Below are 19,936 nucleotides of genomic sequence, written 5' to 3' on the forward strand. Positions count from 1 at the left end.
AGCATTCCCAAGGGTCAGCGACCTATGATCGAAGATCGTCTGTTCCAACGGCAGTTTCCCAAGCGTTTAATCGTTGGCATCGTCAATCAAAAATACAGCCTTCAACGGAGTCTACAATGAAAATCCTTTCGAGTTTCATCACTTTGGTGTATCCAAAATCGAAGTCAGTCGCGATGGTAAGACCTTGTGTACCAGACCTTTCGAACCTGATTTTACCCAGAAGAATTACTTGAGGTCGTTCTTGTCCTTGTACGAAGCTACCGGACAGTTAGGAACCAACACCAGTCACGGCCTATCGTACGACGATTATGCAGGAGGCTACGCTTTGTGCTTTTGATTTCACACCAGACCAAGGCAGCGACGAGGGACATTTCCACCCTATACAATCTGGCCAAACTCGTGTGGAAATTCAGTTTACAAATCGAGTCCCTCATGATACAATGAATGCCATTCTGTATGCTGAATTCGATAATACCATAGAAATCAACAGTTTGAGAGAAGTCATTCTAGACTATCGTATTAGAAGCGACGGAAGTCTTTAATCCTTCTTTGAATGGTGGATAATCTATGGAAATGGAATGGGAGGATACCGTGGAAGTAGAACCCCAAGACAAAGACGAAAAGGACATAGTGATGAAGCCCATATGGACAGAACAAGAACAACATTTAGTCTCCTGTTTTGCCAAACACATGGCAGAAAAAAATTACGGAACTGATCAAGAAAGATTCCTATGGATGTCAAAACGATAATCTCAGTCAAATTCAACACGATCAATGTCTGATGCTGAGTCAAGAAGAAAAATTGGATGAGTATCTGGACTAAGCTTGGAGTCTCATCTCGGAAGAAGCCGTGTTGCATCAGTGGTAAAGACTTGCGTGATCATTCCTCTCCTTCACTCATGACTCTAAAGATCCATCACATCGAAGCTCTCTTGTCACAGAGTGCAAAGACGAAGAGAAGAAATGGTTACTTGTCAGACATTTTCAAGCAAAAAGTCAGGATGGAATTGATAACTTTTCATTACCTGTGAAGAAAAAGAACAAGAAAAAAAAAGGAAGAAAAAACCCACAAAAAATGGATACCTGGGAACTTTATTATCTTTTGAACCACAGTTCGTACACTGCTTGTTGGAATACTTTCGTGTGTGCTGAAGATGAACTTCCTCATCGCAAACCTCAAGACCACCAAGCTTATGTCATCAACACAGACAACTGTCATCTCCCAGGAACCCACTGGGTAGCCGTCTACTTTCCTAAAGAAGGTTGTGTGGAGTATTTTGATTCCTATAGATTGCCACCTTTGGAAGACAATATCATCGACTTTATGAGAAGAAATGCCCAGACAACACGATTCAATAATGTGAAATTACAAGGCACAGATTCTATGGTGTGTGGACAATATCGTGTGTATTTCCTTCATCAACGTAGTCTTGGATATTCTTTAGAACATTTATTGACTTATTTTGATCGTCAATCTTCTAGAAACGATGACAAAGTAGATCGATGGTTGTGTGACCATTATGGTTATCTTTTGTCTTTAGCTAGGTAATGTCGTGTACATCAAAGGCCCAATGACTTCCATTCCTGGAAGTCTAGCTTGACTTCACAACGTTGTCAACCTTGTCCAAAATAGTTTGTTATTTGAAAAATGTTTGTTTTATTGTTAATTGTTGATTGTTAGTTATTTGAATAAAAATGTTGTATTTTGAAAAATTGTGTCTGTCGTTTAATTGCCATTTGTATGCCCTCAAATCAAACTATCCTTGCGTTCCGACTCTAAACATTGTATGGATGTTTTCTATCGCGTCCGCGCTTGAACAATATAAAGCGAGTCAGTCTCCAGTCTGACCATCCATTGTTGACTGATCCTCCTATGAAGATGTGCTGAAGACTAGCCAATCTGAACGAAGCTTACATGAATTTACATCGTGTCAGGCAAAGCCTGAAGAGATGGAGAATGCCAGAATGTTGAAAGTGACCGAAAACCTGATAGAAGAGCTCTTCAGAGAGGAAATCAAGAAAGAGAAAGAAGAATGGACGGAAAAGTACAGACTTCAGAAGCAGAGAGAGAGAGAGAGAGAGAGAGAGAGAGAGAGAGAGAGAGAGAGCAGAGAGAACAGCAGCATCGGGAACTAGACAGAGGTTTTGTCGGCTTCCAATGAAGCAGACCCTATCCTGTGGGAAAGCCTATCACCAGATGGTGACGCAATCTTAGACAATAAAAGATTGCCATAACTCCTTATCCACAAAAGCAGTCCTTTTCAGGGCTACCCAATACTCTAGTTGTTGTTGTTGTTGTGGGGTTTAACGCCATTTTTCAGCACGATAGGCTATACATGGCGGCCAGTATTAATGGTGGAGGAAGAACCCGGAAAACCCCGGAAAGAACCACCGACCCACGAGAAGCTACTGGCAAGCTTTCTCACATGCCCACATTGGCTGAATCTTAGACTCGAACCGCCGCAGACAGAGGTGAGATGGCAGTGATCCGTAACGAAGAGCGCTTTAGACCACTCGGCCACTCGGGGCCCCCCCAATACTCTAGAAAAGAGATACTAATTGAATTGCCAACGGTATGTTGGTAAGTTAAAAAGTAGATGTGTGTCTATAAGCATTTCGTTTGTTAGATTTATCAGAAGCGTGTCTATAAGCACTTCGTTTCCGTAGCTTGTCAAATAGCGAATTTATGATAGTAGTTATGGTTTGTCAGTAAAAAAAAGAGTCAGTGTTTCTTTTGAGTCCGCGCGTTCCATGTTTTTTGGGTAATTATATTGGCAATGTAAGTTTTGGTGACAAGGGATGTTTTCCTTCACGTCCGTGCTTGACATTATTAAGGGAAACGGTCGTCAGTCTGGCTACCCATCGTTGACGCATCAACTAAAGAAAACGAGCAACAGAATTACTAAATTGCTTGAACTCCAAATGCACCTGGATGAACTGGCTATGGAGGCCGTAGCCGAAGAGGCCAGGATAGAGAAGGATGAAGAGGAGAGAAAAAAGAAAGAAGAGGAGGAAAAGAAGAGAGGAGTCCTGCCTCACCTCATGATGAGATCTGTGAGGTCAAGTCTGAAGCAAGGATGCATCTACAGAGACAAACACCACAGCCACTGCCAACACCGCAGTCTCTACCAGCACCACAGTCAGTACCAGTACAGGTGCATGCAGAGGATATAAGGAGGCCCCAACATCCAGGAGTGTGGAACAGGAGAAGACAGAGGGAAGTCTTCACTATCCCTGAAAGGGAAGACTGGGAGAGTGAAGCCAATCAACCCCCCTCTGCGCTCCCATCCACAACACTGAATTGGGAGAATGATTGGAGTCATCACTGTATTTGTGGTGCCAGGCCTAGGAGATGTCACAATTAGCCAGGTTGTTTTGGAGTTCTAAAAACAGCACTATTTCAGGGCTACCCAAATCTCTAGAAAAGAGACACTATTCAACTTGCAAATATGTGTGAATGTCGAGTAGGGAGATTATAAACACTCCTTTACTTATGTGATTGTGTGTGTGTGTGTGTATGTATGAACTTGTGTACGTTTGTGTGGATAGTAGAGTGTTTGCATAAGTGCGCATATGTCTGTGTGAATATTGTGCGTTTCCATAAGTGAGCATAAGATTGTGTGAATAGTAGATTTTTGGGTCTTATAAGTGTTAGCATATGTTAGTGTGGATAGTAGATATTGTGGTTTTTGATAGTATAATTTGAGTTTGTTTTTTATCCTTCCCGTGTGGATAGTATATTTTGGTTTGTTTTTGCTCCTCACATTTGTGTTGTTTTTTTTGTCGTTCCCATGTGTGGATAGTAGATATTGAGGTTTTTGATAGTGTAATTGGGGTTTGTTTTTCTCATTCTCGCATGTGGACTGTAGATAGTGGTTTTTGATAGTATAATTTTGGTTTGTTTTTTTCTCCTCGTGTCTGGTTAGTATACTTTGGTTTTGTTTTTGCTCCTCACTTCTGTGTTGATAGTATAATTGTGTTTTTTTGATAATATATAATAGTTTTTTACCTTTCCTTCTGTATGGATAGTAGATGATATGTCAAGTTAGTGTGAGGGATGTTTACCTTCACGTCTGTGCTTGACACATATAAAGTCAAAGCATTCGTCGTTTGCGCCATTCAACATTGAATAAATGAAGATGGCGGTAGAGTTGTTTAACAAGTTAAAAGACAGTTGGTACTGGATGGTGGATGCCACCTCTGTTGTGGAAAGGCTTGAGAAGGAATGGAGGTATCCAGTTACCAATAAATTTGTGACAAGTCAAGTGACCAGCCTGAAAGTAGCTAGGGATCTGGTACAAGGCATGATAGAAAAGGAAGTAGAAAAGTTACGAGGCTTCAATCAACCAGCATATGTGAGATTTGGAACCTTGAAGGAGGCCCTTGATAATGTGAAGAAAGTTAGGTGTTTTTAAGAAGACAGATTGTATTGGATCGAGTGGTCATTTGTGAATTGGGGGTTGGAGCAACTAAAAAAAGGAGAAGAAAAAATGAGAAAAAAGTTGGAAGAAGTTCAGAAGATAAAAGACAGGTGAGCTAAAGAAAGAAAGGACAATGAAAACAGAAAGAAAAAAGAGGACTTTGACAGACTAAATCAAAATTGGATGAAGGTACAGGAGAAATTTAGATCTATGGGACATCCTGACTGGATTCAAGAGATGGAAAAGAAGAAAGGAACCACTGAGAAAGTGAGGAGATGGTGGAAGAATTGGAGAAAATAGAAGAAGAACCCAAAGGCCCTTTTCAGGGCCGCACATATGCCTCGAAAAGATTTGCTTTTTTGCATAATTTTTCTTTAGTCAGTTGTATAGTTGTTCATGTTTGTATGTTGTCTATTGTATGAGTTATCTTAGTCTCTGTCCTGCTCAAATGTTCATGGGATTTTCCCCACTATTTCGTCCCAACTGAGGTCAGCCCCTTGACAGGCCCAATACATTTTGTCCCTCTATAGACCCGCCCATGTTAAAATTCCCTATCTTAAATTCCCATTGTCCCTAGACAGCCCCACAATGATAAATTTCCCATTGTCCCCACAGTGTTGGGACACTGTTTTTAATGGTAAGTCACATTGTCCCTAGACAGCCCCCTATTACTACTCATCTATATGCTTTTTTGGGGGAGGGGGAGTGTTTCGTTGCATAGAAGTTTCGTGCACCATAAACAAACAGCAGATTGTGCTTGTAGATATTCAGTTAACATCTAAGGGCAAAAATCCCGTTGAAGTGCTCTTCTTCTTTGGCATCGGCAGAAAAGGCCAGTTGAATTCTTGGTTCAGGCACCATATGAATATTTATAACAAAAGGATTTGCAGAACTGGTATAGACAACTAGTTAGTGATGGAAATCGAAGTGTGGAGTGTGTTGCATGAAGTTGCCTTTGCCATCTCCACCAATATGGTGAAATGACCACTTCCAAACCTTGGCAACATTGTTATAGTGCCTGAAAGAGTGGTGCCAAAACCCAAAGTTCCAAAGGAGACTGGTCAATGGTGTTCTTGGTGGCCACATAAATACCAGTTCCATTCTCTTTGGCAGCATTAGTGTGACACTGCCTACAAATGCATTTTAAATACAAGGCCAAAGAATTCTTTGAGGTACTCTCCAGCCGAGAAGTGCTGCTCTTGAGTGGTACGGTAGGGGCTGTATGTCCACTTGTGGATTCCATCTGGTGCAATAAACTTGTTCGTGTCCAGAGGCTAGTTTAGTTGATGCTGTTCACCATCACTTTTTTTGTGTGGTGGTTGCTTTGCAGTGCTACCATCGAGCAATGGAACTCCTTCCACTCATTAGGACCATCTACGTGTGGGTCGTATTTCAAGCCGCTTTCTACGACAGGCCGTACTTCAATTTATTTTCTACAACAGGCTGTATTTCAAGTTGTTTTTTTATGACAGGCCGTATTTCAAGTTGCTTTGTATGACTGCCCTGATGTAGTAATAAGCCTCCCTTCCACACAATTAACATTAATAGATGACCCTTCTAGTATCAAAGTCTACCTGAATATTAATCTGTTAATTGCCAACAGCATCAGCTGCAGCCACGAAAAATGTCCTCAAAAGTAATGAAAATCTGAAACATTTACGAGCCATTTATTCAGGTAAAAATATTCAGAAAGATTGTGAGATTAGGAGAAAACAGTGATCACCAGGTGAATATGGGGCAAATAAATAAGCATAAATAAAACTTAATACTGTACTGATTTACTGTAATTCAAAATTATAAATTTTCCTTCAATTACAATAGGACATATAATTATTATTGACATTTAAAATAAAATGATACATGTACAAGTTTTTATTTGCTGTATAGTATAAATCTTGTTTTGAATAAATAAATACATTGGCATAATAATTTATCATACAACTAGCACCTTTTTTAACATCATAACTAGAAGTGGGTTTTTAGCACAGGTAGGTTCTGCATAACAGACCTTAATGGAAAATACAGCCAGTTACAGAGGTGTAAGCTACTGATCATAGTGACCTAATTTTCATAAGATGGTAAGATGTACACAGTTGCAGGTTTCTGTGAGAAATAATACCTGAGAAGATGACTTTGATACAAAAGTGAACTGCATCCACTGAAGCATGAAATGTAGTCACACTGACCTTCATTTTGAAAGATGGTGCTGTATGTGATAAAACACATATACATACCAAGTTGCATGGTTCTGTTGCAAATAATACCTGCAAAATGGCATAAATTAAAAACTAAAAGTCACTGAGACATGAAATGTAGGTCACAGTAGCCAAAGATTGCAAGGCCATTTCAGACGCATCTGTGGCCGCTACTGTTGGAGATACCAGCATTTTGCAAGGCCATTTCAGACACATCTGTGGCCGCTACTGTTGGAGATACCAGTCTAAATGCAAGATGTAACTAAAGTCACCTTGTGTGAAATATAAATTGCAGTAATCTACTTTCGGTAAGATCATGCTGTACTACCCAATACACATCTGCATAGCATGCTGCATGATTTTGTGACCAACAGTTTCTCAGAAAGGGACCAGAATGAAAAACTTTACCAAATAAATGAAGCATGAAAATCTGTCAACTGACCTAGTTTTGGTTCATGTGTGGTACTCACTAAAACATGACAGAGGCCAACTTTCGGCAAGATGATTTTGTGCTTGACCAGTATGAATCTACAAAGGTGCATCATTCTGTGACCAATAATTCTGAGAAACTGATCTAAACACAAAACTTAACTAAAGCCAATGAAATGTAAATATAGGTCACAAAGACCTTGTTTTTGGAAGGTTTATGCTGTCCTCACCAAGATGCATCTACATACCACACTGCACACGTTTCTGGGACAAATAATGACAAACAGTCTGACACAAATGTGCAACTTAATAAAAACAAAACAACTGGATGCCAATCCAATTATGTGATTCACAGTAATAAATTAAATCTAACAGGTAAGCACAAGTCTGAGATAGCCATTCATATTTTCTTTTACTATTAAAGACCTTCTGGAACATAGTGAAAGTTTCAAGATCATTGGTTATGAAGTTATAGTGGTCTGAATTCCTATACATCATATAGTAAAACTGGCCAAGGAAGTTATAGTGGCCTGAATTCCTACACATCATATAGTAAAACTGGCCAAGGAAGTTATAGTGGCCTGAATTCCTACACATCATATAGTAAAACTGGCCAAGGAAGTTATAGTGGCCTTAATTCCTACACATCATATAGCAAAACTGGCCAAGGAAGTTATAGTGGCCTTAATTCCTACACATCATATAGTAAAACTGGCCAAGGAAGTTATAGTGGCCTGAATTCCTACACATCATATAGTAAAACTGGCCAAGGAAGTTATAGTGGCCTGAATTCCTACACATCATATAGTAAAACTGGCCAAGGAAGTTATAGTGGCCTTAATTCCTACACATCATATAGTAAACCTGGCCAAGGAAGTTATAGTGGCCTGAATTCCTACACATCATATAGTAAAACTGGCCAAGGCAGTTATAGTGGCCTGAATTCCTACACATCATATAGTAAAACTGGCCAAGGAAGTTATAGTGGCCTGAATTCCTACACATCATATAGTAAAACTGGCCAAGGAAGTTATAGTGGTCTGAATTCCTACACATCATATAGTAAAACTGGCCAAGGAAGTTATAGTGGCCTGAATTCCTACACATCATATAGCAAAACTGGCCAAGGAAGTTATAGTGGCCTTAATTCCTACACATCATATAGTAAAACTGGCCAAGGCAGTTACAGTGGCCTGAATTCCTACACATCATATAGCAAAACTGGCCAAGGAAGTTATAGTGGCCTTAATTCCTACACATCATATAGCAAAACTGGCCAAGGAAGTTATAGTGGCCTTAATTCCTACACATCATATAGTAAAACTGGCCAAGGAAGTTATAGTGGCCTTAATTCCTACACATCATATAGTAAAACTGGCCAAGGAAGTTATAGTGGCCTTAATTCCTACACATCATATAGCAAAACTGGCCAAGGAAGTTATAGTGGCCTTAATTCCTACACATCATATAGTAAAACTGGCCAAGGAAGTTATAGTGGCCTGAATTCCTACACATCATATAGCAAAACTGGCCAAGGAAGTTATAGTGGCCTTAATTCCTACACATCATATAGTAAAACTGGCCAAGGAAGTTATAGTGGCCTGAAATCCTACACATCATATAGTAAAACTGGCCAAGGAAGTTATAGTGGCCTGAATTCCTACACATCATATAGTAAAACTGGCCAAGGAAGTTAGGCGTCAGTTAAGCTGGTTGATTTAAAGTCAGACAGGCTTAGTGCCCCTGATCTTCTGATATAATAAATAACAGTGTCCGACAAGAGAGTGGGCTGCTATAAATAAACAGAGCCCAACTTGAGACTGGACAGCTGTCCATTGGAAAAAGAACAGACATTTGATTGACAGCTAGTGAAAGGAAGGTAGGCAAAATTTGGGGTTATGTCAATAACATTCATAAATATAAAGTATATACAGTAATTAACCTTCAAAACATACTTATAAAAGTTTGTCAACTTCTATTTCATTGTCATATTTTGAAGATAAGTAGAAAAATCCTATAATAAGTGTCACATGGTCCACAATTAATCTGATCTGGTCCCAGAATAAAATTCCACGACTCTGCCAGTAATCTATTCGAAGATCTACAAATCCAGTGTATAAAAGGAGCAAAAATATCAAGGATATTGAAATATCTTTAAGAAAGTATCCACTTAGGAAGCAAACACCACTTGCAGCATATATAAGAGTTATAAAATAGCGAGTCCAATCATGTCCCACAAATAAGTACTGAATTGCTCTTTTGTCTTCAAAGCTATCATTTATGTAGTAGGCTGAAAGGACCAGGTAAAAGCCGATAACAAGTTCTCCAATGCGTCTAAGAATGGCATTTTTCTTGCTGGAGCTGTTTTTGATGTTCTGAAGATGAGCATATAGAATGAAAATTCCCATGCATCCGAGACAACGGAGACTGATTTTGTGCTGTAAAAAATAATTGTAAATCTTTTTAAGCTATGTACCATGGGTATATAAAATAGTTACCATATATGCTTGCTTATATGTTGATTCAAACTGCAAACAACACAGACCCTGATCTGCAGTCACATAATGTGTCTGCAGATTACTCCTAACAAGATTCACAGAGTCAGATCTGCTAGTGCATTATTTGACAGTAGATCTAGGTCTGTGCAGTTTGCATTTGGACTTGTCTTATAAGCGATTTCATATGGTATGCATAGTTCAACACAATGACCTGTCATTTGACCTTTCATTAGAACAGATATCTGAAAAAGGTATAGTAAGATACATGCATTAAGCATGCTGATAAGATAATATGCTTCTCTCTGAATAGTTACTCTTCAATTTTTAAAAACAATTTTAGACTGCTCAGGAACCAGAACTGATTCAAGAAATCTTATCATATTTCATATAAATCTAAAATACAGCTTAACACTTTCAAACAATGAGGTTATGTAACCTACTTGCAAGAAATGATCAGTTACTGTTTCTGAAATGAAGCCCACCTAAAGTGGTATAATTTATTACTGGAAATCTGTATAAAGGAAGATGTCACAAATTTGTTATGTAAAAACATTTCTACTGCTAACAAGAATCTACTTTACAAATACAATTACATACATATGACCAGAAATGACAAACAATAAACAAACATGCAGTTATACAGAAATAATACTACCAACTGCAATGGATTAAATTTCTGTTCAGGACACACAAAATTTTTATATAAGAAAAAATCTTTTTAATGCATACAAAATGTTTAAAATGTGTGGTTTTTATTCATGGCTTTAAAGACTTATTTGGTAACCTCATTTTAAAAAAATATTTTCTTTTTGTAAGCTCCACTACTAAAATTCCTGTACATCTAAACTTTTCTTTTCCTCCCAATATACGAAGTGAATATATACCCCTAGTATTGGATAAACTGTATTTGTAAGTGCTCCTGATTAAATCCATTTGTTCATCTATGACCCAAAAAGTTTTAGAATATTTTTCCTTTCTATTCAAGACATTCTAAAATGTAACCATATATATCTTCTATTGTTATGCAAGTTGCAAAATGCACCGAAAGCTTCTTTCCCTCAGGAAATGATTGGTGTTTTTGAATCTGACATGGTCATTTATTCCACATTAATAGATCAATTCAGTAATGAACACTGACTAACAGCATATAATACACACTTTTGTGATCCAAGCATTATGTTAGACATTTCCATAGATAAATAGTGACTAACATCATTCAAGGAAAAGTGTATTTTTAAAAGGTTACTGACTTTTTTCCTTGAAATTTTATTGGAGTCACATATGTCATGTTTCCCAATTTTGATTTGACTGCATAAAGTTTAGTGATGATTATTATAAAAGAATATAACGTGTTGGGATGTAAATAAGGAAACAAACCATGAGTAATTCTGCATTTTAGTGTCATTTAATTAAGACAGCTTCCAATTTCATAAAATGGTGCATGAAAATTAAATCAGTGTGTGTGTGATTTGGATTTTTAACATAGCTTTAACAATTTTTCAGTCATACTGCTATGATGTCTGCAGTGTGACCGTTAATAGTGATGTCTAGTACTGGGGAATCATGACGCATACATGTAGCATGATGTCCTACCCATTCACATTATCCTGACACCAGGCCGACCAGTCCTAACACTAACCACTTAATGCTGAGCGCCAAGTGAGGCAGCTGTTAGTACCATCTTTGTAAGTCTTTGGTATGACTCAGCCGGGGATTGAACCCACGACCTTCTGCATCTGAGGTGGACACTTTAACCACTAGGCAACTGGAGTGGTTGGAGGAGCTTGAATATCACCTTGATTACCAGTTGACTGTGACTTCAAATTTGATATCAAGCATACACATGTAAATAAAAACAATTAGCACCCTACAAATAACAATGAATTCACATAAAAAAGATAAAAGTGACATGCATTCAAGGCATGAGTACATCATCTCTTTACAAATATTTCATTAACTAGAACTTTATTTATTGGCAAAAACCACAAATGCTGGTGCATGTTAAAACAAGCAACTGGGTCACCATCCTACTTTACATTTGTGACACCCGGCTAATTCTATTGGCGTATTTGTCTTGAACATGCAATAGGATCTCGTGAATAATCCAATTTAAGGCCAAAATGACAGGTCCTTCTGGTGAACCTATAGCAACTAAACTCAGATATTTTTGTTCGTTAATATGCATACATATATAGCTGCATATGAAATTAATTTGAAAAACTATGGAAAATGTATATTGAGCTAACTTTGGTTGTCTGTAATTAATGAATGTATAATGCTGAGTCTTTACTAATAACTGATTTACTTGTATGAGCTGGTAATTTTAACATGAATTAAAAAAATTATTCCGAAAAGAACAAGTAAACACAAGGAAATATGTTATATGGTTAGAAGTGTAAGTATAGAATATGCATACTGACACAATATTGATTACTAAAATATTTTCTATTTATTTTTCCTTACCCTTTCTTTCATTAAGTAGTTCATCTTGGAGTTCATGTTAACATTATAGGTCATGAATATCAGCTGGCCCACATACAGAAGGCAGGCTTCCTTCACTCGAACTTTCAGTGACATTAATATACCAACGAAGATATAAAGGCCAAGATTGATGTATATGAGCTTTGGATGTAATGGGGGATACCTGTAATGAAATAATTTTATAATTAATTTCACTAACTGCAATAATAATAATAATAATAATAATAATATCATTATTATTTCAATGGTCAGGACTTTAGATCTTTTAATCAGTACTATATAGCCCATATTGTGTTGACATGCCATCAAACCCTATAGTTAAGGGGCCATCCATAAATGAAGTCACGCGATTTTGGCCGATTTTTTACCCCCCCCCCCCTTGTCACACATTTTTAAAACAAATTCCTTCCCCTCATCACACATCGTCACAAATGTGTGACCCCCTCCCCCCCCAGGTGCATGACGTCATTTATGGATGGTCCCTAAGTACACAGCTCCAGTAGCTTAAATGGTTAGAGCATCCGCTTTGGATGTAGGCGGTTGTTGTTGTTGTTGTTGAGTTTAATTATAGTGGCATGTGCACAATTGTGCCTGTGCCACTTTTTTCTGACTGCACCGCAGCCTGTTAGTTGTTCCTGGGGAAGGGAATGGTGCCACCTCCCCCAGGCTTTTATGGGTTCAAGGAACCCTGATAGTTTGGCCTCAATCTGTGGGTCCATAAAGGCCCCTTACAGTTGAATGGTTGGCTGTCATTAGTGGGAATGAGAGCTCAGGAACAGTCCTGGTTGCTTTACAGCACTGGTTTCTTGTTGCATTTACCTGGAGTTTCTTGCATTTTTCTTTTCTTTTCAAAATGTTCTAAAAAAGGGGGGGGGGTGTTCTATGCTGTGTATAGAGGTTGTTAATTTGAGCCCTGGCCGAGTCACACCAAAGACATACAGAAATGGTACTAGCAGATGCCTTGCTTGGTGCTCAGCTTTAAGAGGCTAGTGTTAAGAATGGTCAGCCTGGTGTCAGGATAATGTGACTGGGTGGGACATTATGCTATACGTCTGCAGCATGATATCCCAGTGCTAGACATCACTATAAACTGCCACACTGCAGACATCATAGCAATATGACAGAAAAATTGTTCAAGTTATGTTAAATATCCAAATCACACACACATGCAGTCAAGTATTGTCATGTTGTCTTTATGCTGGAAGAACTTACAGCCAAAGGCTCTCCATGCAAGTGGTTTACCTTCCAAAGTATTCTGTTGTTTCATCAACAGTACCTGGGACTTTTTGGGTTGCATACATGGTAACACCAATATTTTTATCATATTTTGACTTGTACGTGTTTGTACCACCCTGTAAAGTCATTGAATATCTAACCCAAGGCAATGCATGACAACCACAACTCTGCCAACGAAAACTCAGCAGGACATGTCAATGAAGACATCTTGTTAATGGAGCACTGAAGCACTGCATGCTCTTGAGCAGTCACCAACACCACATGCACTTGTTGAATTCACAATGTCACTTAGAAAGAACACTTAATAGTAGATGAAACACCTATTATTATTAATGGATACTACTCAGTCTGACATGAATCTGAGCAGGTTTGTCACCAAAGTGGATTTGATTGAATTTATGATTTTCCTAGGCCAAACTGGAAAACTACGAAAACCTTAAAGATGTTACAAAGCTGTTAGGAGCTGTTGCAAAGAACCTGGCCAAAATCGGAGGAATTTGATACTCTGGTGTGTCATTTGTCTCCGTCAAAGACAATCTTGACAATGCTGATGCTACAACTAAGCAACATGTGGATAAACAGATCACTGAGGTGCCATCACCACCATGCATAGTAACTTCACTTACATCATACAAAAAAAATACTGACCAGTGATGAAGAGGAAAAAAGTTGAATTTAAAATAACATGGTTTAATTGTTCTTACTGATGTTAATGTCGTTGATAAACTTAAACTGCACATCTTAATGGCACATGAGTCAGGATCATGGCGGCCAGTATTAATGGTGGAGGAAGAATCCCGGAAAACCCCGGAAAGAACAACCGACCCACGAAAAGCTACTGGCAAGCTTTCTCACATACCCACATTGGCCGAATCTAAGACTCGAACCCATGCAGACAGAGGTGAGATGACAGTGGTATGTTTTAGTGTTATTCACATCTGTTGCCCTGAACCATGAATTTAAATCCCCAACAAAAAATGAGCCATGTGGGATGATGCCCCCCACCCACCAGTTTTCTTATAGTGTTTCATTCCTAGGGAATAACACAGGTACTAGTATTTGATAAATCAAGGTCAATACCGTAATCTGGTAAATAAATATTAGCTTTTACATGTTTTTGTTTTATTTTTTATTTGAACCTTTTGAAACAAGAATTGTAAATCATTTTATATCGTTACAATGCACATGTTCGATAAGGTATCTGATAGATGTAATTTTACACTCTCTGCCTTAAACTGATATGTGAGGTAAGTAAGGATAGAGAGAAAATAGAGAAAAAGCATAAGGTATTCAAACAATAGTAATACTTAAAATGAAAGAGAAAAAAATACAAAATAACAGTATATGAAAATTAAATGTATTAGTTAATCAAACCGATCCTTCATTCGAGTACAACTGTTCTTGAAACAGTTAAATCCTTCTGAAAGCACATTTCATTTTATCCATGCATTTTTAATCCAAAAGAACAACAATCCTGTAAAATACTGTAACTATTTCTTGAAGAACTATTATTATTGAAATGCTATGTATATACACTACATGTAATTAGGGGACATCCATTTAATGCGCATGCAAAAATCTGGCAAAGCTTGACAACTTCCCCCATGTACACATGCATCCTTTTCTACACACACCCACCTGCGTACATACGCTTAATGCACAAAACCACACCCAACCCCCAAATTCTCTAGAATGGTATATATTTAATCCACTAAGAAATGATTAATAATATTAACATTTTAAATAAAACAGATAGTCCGCCAATGTTGAATGTCTAGCTGCATCAATGAAATAAGCTGTGTAACTTTAAAAAGTTTGTCTAGTGTCCGTTAAAATTCAAAACCAGCTGAACAGGTTACATATTAAACAAATTATTATCGAGGTTTCACCCCACACCGTTTCCTATGCATACATACATTATCAATAACCCCTCCCCATATGCAAACGTAGGCATTTGGGTCAACCCCCCTCCCTCTCCATGCCTAAGTACTAAATGGACACCCCCTTACAACAGAGTATTAAAGTTCACACTTCACATATTTTTGGACAAAGCCACTGTTATCAACATTGTGTCAATCAAGTCTCATGGGGGGGGGGGGGCCGAGTGGTCTAAAGCGCTCTCCATTACTCATCACTGAATCTCACCTCTGAGTGGGTTTGAGTCTCGGATTCAGCCAATGTGGGTATGTGAGAAAGCTTGCCAGTAGCTTCTCATGGGTCGGTGGTTCTTTCCGGGGTTTTCCCAGGTTCTTCCTCCACTATTAATACTGGCTGCCATGTATAGCATATCATGTGCTGAAAAATGGTGTTAAACCCTACAACAACAACAACAACAACAAGTCTCATGGTACTCACAAATGTTTCTCAAGTAAATAATCCCCAACTCGCTGAATTAAACAAGTCCAGTTTTCTCAAAACCACTGATAATTAGGTCTGATCTTTCACTCATTGTCGCATCAGCTGCAATTATCCATTCAGTGTGCGTGTGTGTGTGTGGTCTAAGTTGAATTTTACCACTCTTTCTCCACTGTGTTAATGCCATGATCCTCATAAAGTACTGATGGCGCAACTTGATGGACAGTGGTTTAACTAAGAGATCATTCATATGTACTTTAATAACCGATTGGTCTAGTGTTTTTGGCTACGTCTGCTTCCTTTGATGTTGAGCACTCAAATGAAAACATGGCAAACGTGATTAATCTTGACAGGTGTTTTATTTGTGCTCATAGAGATGGAAGTATCATTTTAGTGTTGTTGGTGTGTTGGCTTTGACTGATGTTATTCACTTGGTCAAAAACATGGTGTAAGTATTGAACTTGTTAGGTCTTTGATTTGTGCTCATACAGGTGGTAGTATTGTTTTAAACATTAAAGTGACTGCCGTTTGCATCGGCATAGTTTTATTCTGTTGTATTCTTTATTTTGGGTATTTGTAGAGGTTAAACCATGAAATTAAATACCTACTAATATGCAAACTTTGACAGGCAAAAACAGCGAATTTAAGTACCCATGGAAATACCGTTTTTTTCTACAAAACCATGAAAATTTAGCCCAATGAAAATAAATGATACTACAGTACACAAAATATGAACTGTTTTACTTTGCTCATCACTTGTCCAGATCTTAGAATTTTGATGTACATGCTGCACAAATTGTACATCAATTTGAAAATTGGATGCAACTTTAGTCGCTCTCATTCTATCACCTGTACCCTACAAGAATAGAAACTTATCTGAGAGAATTAAAATAATGTATATGTAACCATCTGTGATGGGGGATATCGACAGGATTGTCAGTGAGAATGGGAGTATAAAAGTACTTGTTGTCCACAGGCTGTTTAAACAAAACCAGTTGTTACAATGAAAAGTAGTTATTCATGCACAACAAAATTTTTAAGTCAACACCTGTCAAGTGTGAAAGTCGCCAGAATTTGGCAGAAAACAATACATGTATCATCATCCTGCATATTTTGACTCTTATTTGCTGCCGCAGATTCAATCTCCTGGTTCTTGACAAATATGGTAATCATGTGATTAACTCTTGCATACAATCGCTGCACATTATCAGATGATGAACTGGTTAACCGATTCGTTACAGCGAATCGATTTTAAGACGATATAGATTTTATTTGAGAATATGAGGTACGGTCATGTTTTGAAAAAGTGAAACTCATATATGATAGACAGGGTCCTATGTCAGAACGGGTCATGGGGGTAATATGAGGTAATTTTATCACTCTGTGTGATTTTTCCATTGAGATTATTGCATTTTTTCAACATCACTCTCAAGTCAAGCACCTGTGGACCATCACAGGAGTCTGACATTTTATCAATAAAGTATGATGAAATTTCTGACAACATGAAATCCCCTTATAGGTACTATATATTAACACAAGGCGTGCAAGCATGACCCCAGCCTCCACTTGATTCGGCTTTTGTCACACATCTGTTATTGCTTCAGAATCACCAAAAGACTGAAAAGTTACACATACCCATTCAAAATACAGTAATGTACCAATGCATAACTCTTGGACGGCCTTCACATTAACCTAATCTGGAATATTAACCTTTATTTTCATCATTATGGTCACAAAGTCTTTCTACAGGACACCATCAGGTGGAAGTAGCCTATTTCAACAGATTCTACCCTGCAGTAAATAAGCGTTAGGGTCTAATACTTGTACTGATCATAGAGCCAAGTCTGTGTTTTATCTTTTACTACTGAATCCAGCATCCATCTCGGCTTTAATAGTGGAAGTTTGATGACATCATCAACTGTCATTTCTACTATCCTAACTTTAACTACATATTTCTTGGCAGGAAATTTATATAAAATTATCATATGATACAATCTGAAATAAAAGGCAAGCCAAACATATTATATTGTGAACCTACTTTCAAACTGTTATTCATCCTGTGGCAGAATAGGCTACTTCCACCTGTACAAAGACTTTGTGACTGTAATGGTGAAAATAAAGGTCAATTCACCGGATTAGATTCATGTGATGGCCGTCCACGAGTTATGCATTGGTACGTTACTGTATTTTGAATGTGTAACTTTTCAAATAGCGGAGAATTCGCCCCATGGAGAACTCGCCCTGGGAGAACTCATCCCAGGTGTCAGGATAAGTCGCACTATGGTTGTCAGAGAAGTAGCCCCACTTCGTCTGGAGAAGTCGCCCCAAGGATCATATATAGTACTTCTGAGATGTCGCCACATGGTTGTTAAGGATTTGTTTATTGTTGTTTTTCTTCAACTGAATAACTTATATAATTTGCATTTTTTCAACTTTTACATCTGATCAACTCTGTTTCTGTACTTAATGAAAAATAAGTGTTATCTGTCCCTTTTGCTGTGCTCTTCAAATCATTAGATGCATTTTACATGTATTTGGTAAAATAGAGAGGGTGTAAGCATGATGTGATGTCTGCAGTTTTATATATGAAAGGGTTCCAAGCTAATAAATTAAGTCATCCTGAGAAGACTTTATGGCATGGACCTCTATAACCCGAAATCGACTGAATTGGTGATGACCTTCAATAAGCCAAAGGGTTATAGTACCATCTCTTTAACTGAACAATTTAATCTGATTGTTCATTGAGATTTTCTAACCATTGACGAATGATACTTGAGCTCAATAAAAAGCATCATTGACGCCTACTGAGGAAATGCGGTCGCTACCGAGTTCATCATCATGGCTAATGCGCTGAATTCTGACAGTTTCTGAAAGATCACTTGTACTATGCCCATCATTTAGTTTATTTCTTCTTTTCTGACAGTGTTCATAATTTAATTTTTTCTCAATAATAATAAACTATTTAATGTTGAACGAGAAGTTTAAAAAATATTTCACTACTAAATTACTGACACAAAATAAACAAGATTATGTTATTATGTATAAAAACACCATGATCACACATACTAGCAGGATTTTGTTACCTTAAATGCATATTTGAACTACACGCTTCAATACCATCTGCATGTGGAATGTTGGTATATAGTGAAGTTACATCTAATGATAAACAGGATTGAAATTATCAGATAGCTGTGGAACAGACTTCAACTTTTTACTGAAAGTAGTTGTATCTTTAATGTATGAAGGAAGTGATTTCATTAAAGGTTGTAAAACACTATCAATAAATTTTTATAGGTTTTCAGTATAGGAATAACCTAAATATGAATCACGTAAAAGATGATTTAATTCTGTTATACAAAGGTTTTTTGGGTGACAAGTGTTGGGGTGACTTCTCCAACCAATTGGGGCGACTTCTCCAACCACTCTGTGGCGACTTCTTCACATACGTTTGGGCGAGTTCTCCCAGGGCGAGTTCTCCATATAAAGAGTTCTCCGCATACTTATCTTTTCAGTCTTTTGGCGAGTCTGAAGCAATAAATGACGCGTGACAAAAGTCGAATCGAGCAGAGGCTGGGGTCACGCTTGCGCTCCTTGTGTTAATTTATAGTACCGATAAGGTAATTTCGTGTTGTCAGAGACTTCATCGAACTTTATTTATAAAAAGTCACACTCCTGTGGGACTATTATCAGTCTCTTAAATTCACTAAACAACAATTTGAACAAAGCTTGCCTAAAATTAAATGAGGTGATGCATGGGAACTATCCATAAAGAGGCTTACGTTTCATTTCTGGCTCTTTCTGCAAGTAACATTAACAGAGTAACGGCGCTGGCATAGGGCACTTTGGTCAATAATACTGCCGGTATCTTCTCCGCCCAGGAGGTCGCCATATTTAAAACCAAGTCAGGGTTCTGCCAAATATCCGATATTTCGAACCGGAATTTGACTGATACCGACTTTCTGCCGGAATTCCTGAAAATAAATGTGAGCAAAATTTATTTTAATCGAAATTCTTAGCAATGGTTCAGATTAAAAGAAAAATGCGATTGGGTTCTGAGAGATTTGCATTTTCATTTCTAACTTCATGACTGGGTTACTAGAAAGACCGAAATACACTCAAAAAGCGAGATACACGCCGAAATACACACATTTTTATCATAATGCTCATGAAGATAAATGTATTTTTATGTATATTTGAGTTAATTATATTGTTTCTTTTTTAGTTTTACTTTTGTTTTATTCTATTGCATTTTAACTTTATTTACTGGATTTGACATTGTCTAGAAATACCGTTCAGTTCTGTTTGACCTGACCAATTTTGT

The 19,936-nt window shown here is 37.7% G+C and overlaps 1 protein-coding gene across 1 annotated transcript; it reads right to left on the bottom strand.

The window, feature by feature from the left end:
* Positions 1 to 6,187: 6,187 nt before the first annotated feature.
* LOC149785106 (transmembrane protein 101-like) lies at positions 6,188 to 19,536 on the bottom strand. Its single transcript, XM_089978872.1, has 3 exons — positions 19,395 to 19,536; positions 12,007 to 12,187; positions 6,188 to 9,483 (listed from the first exon to the last, which is right to left on the bottom strand). Exons 1-3 carry the CDS (start codon positions 19,502 to 19,504, stop codon positions 9,001 to 9,003), a joined length of 774 nt encoding a protein of 257 aa, XP_089834998.1. The 5' UTR covers positions 19,505 to 19,536; the 3' UTR covers positions 6,188 to 9,000.
* Between the last annotated feature and the right edge of the window lie 400 nt (positions 19,537 to 19,936).

Source organism: Sinohyriopsis cumingii, chromosome 13 (genome assembly GCF_028554795.1).
Source record: "Sinohyriopsis cumingii isolate HCF-2022 chromosome 13, ASM2855479v2, whole genome shotgun sequence".
Classification (NCBI taxonomy): Eukaryota; Metazoa; Mollusca; class Bivalvia; order Unionida; family Unionidae; genus Sinohyriopsis; species Sinohyriopsis cumingii.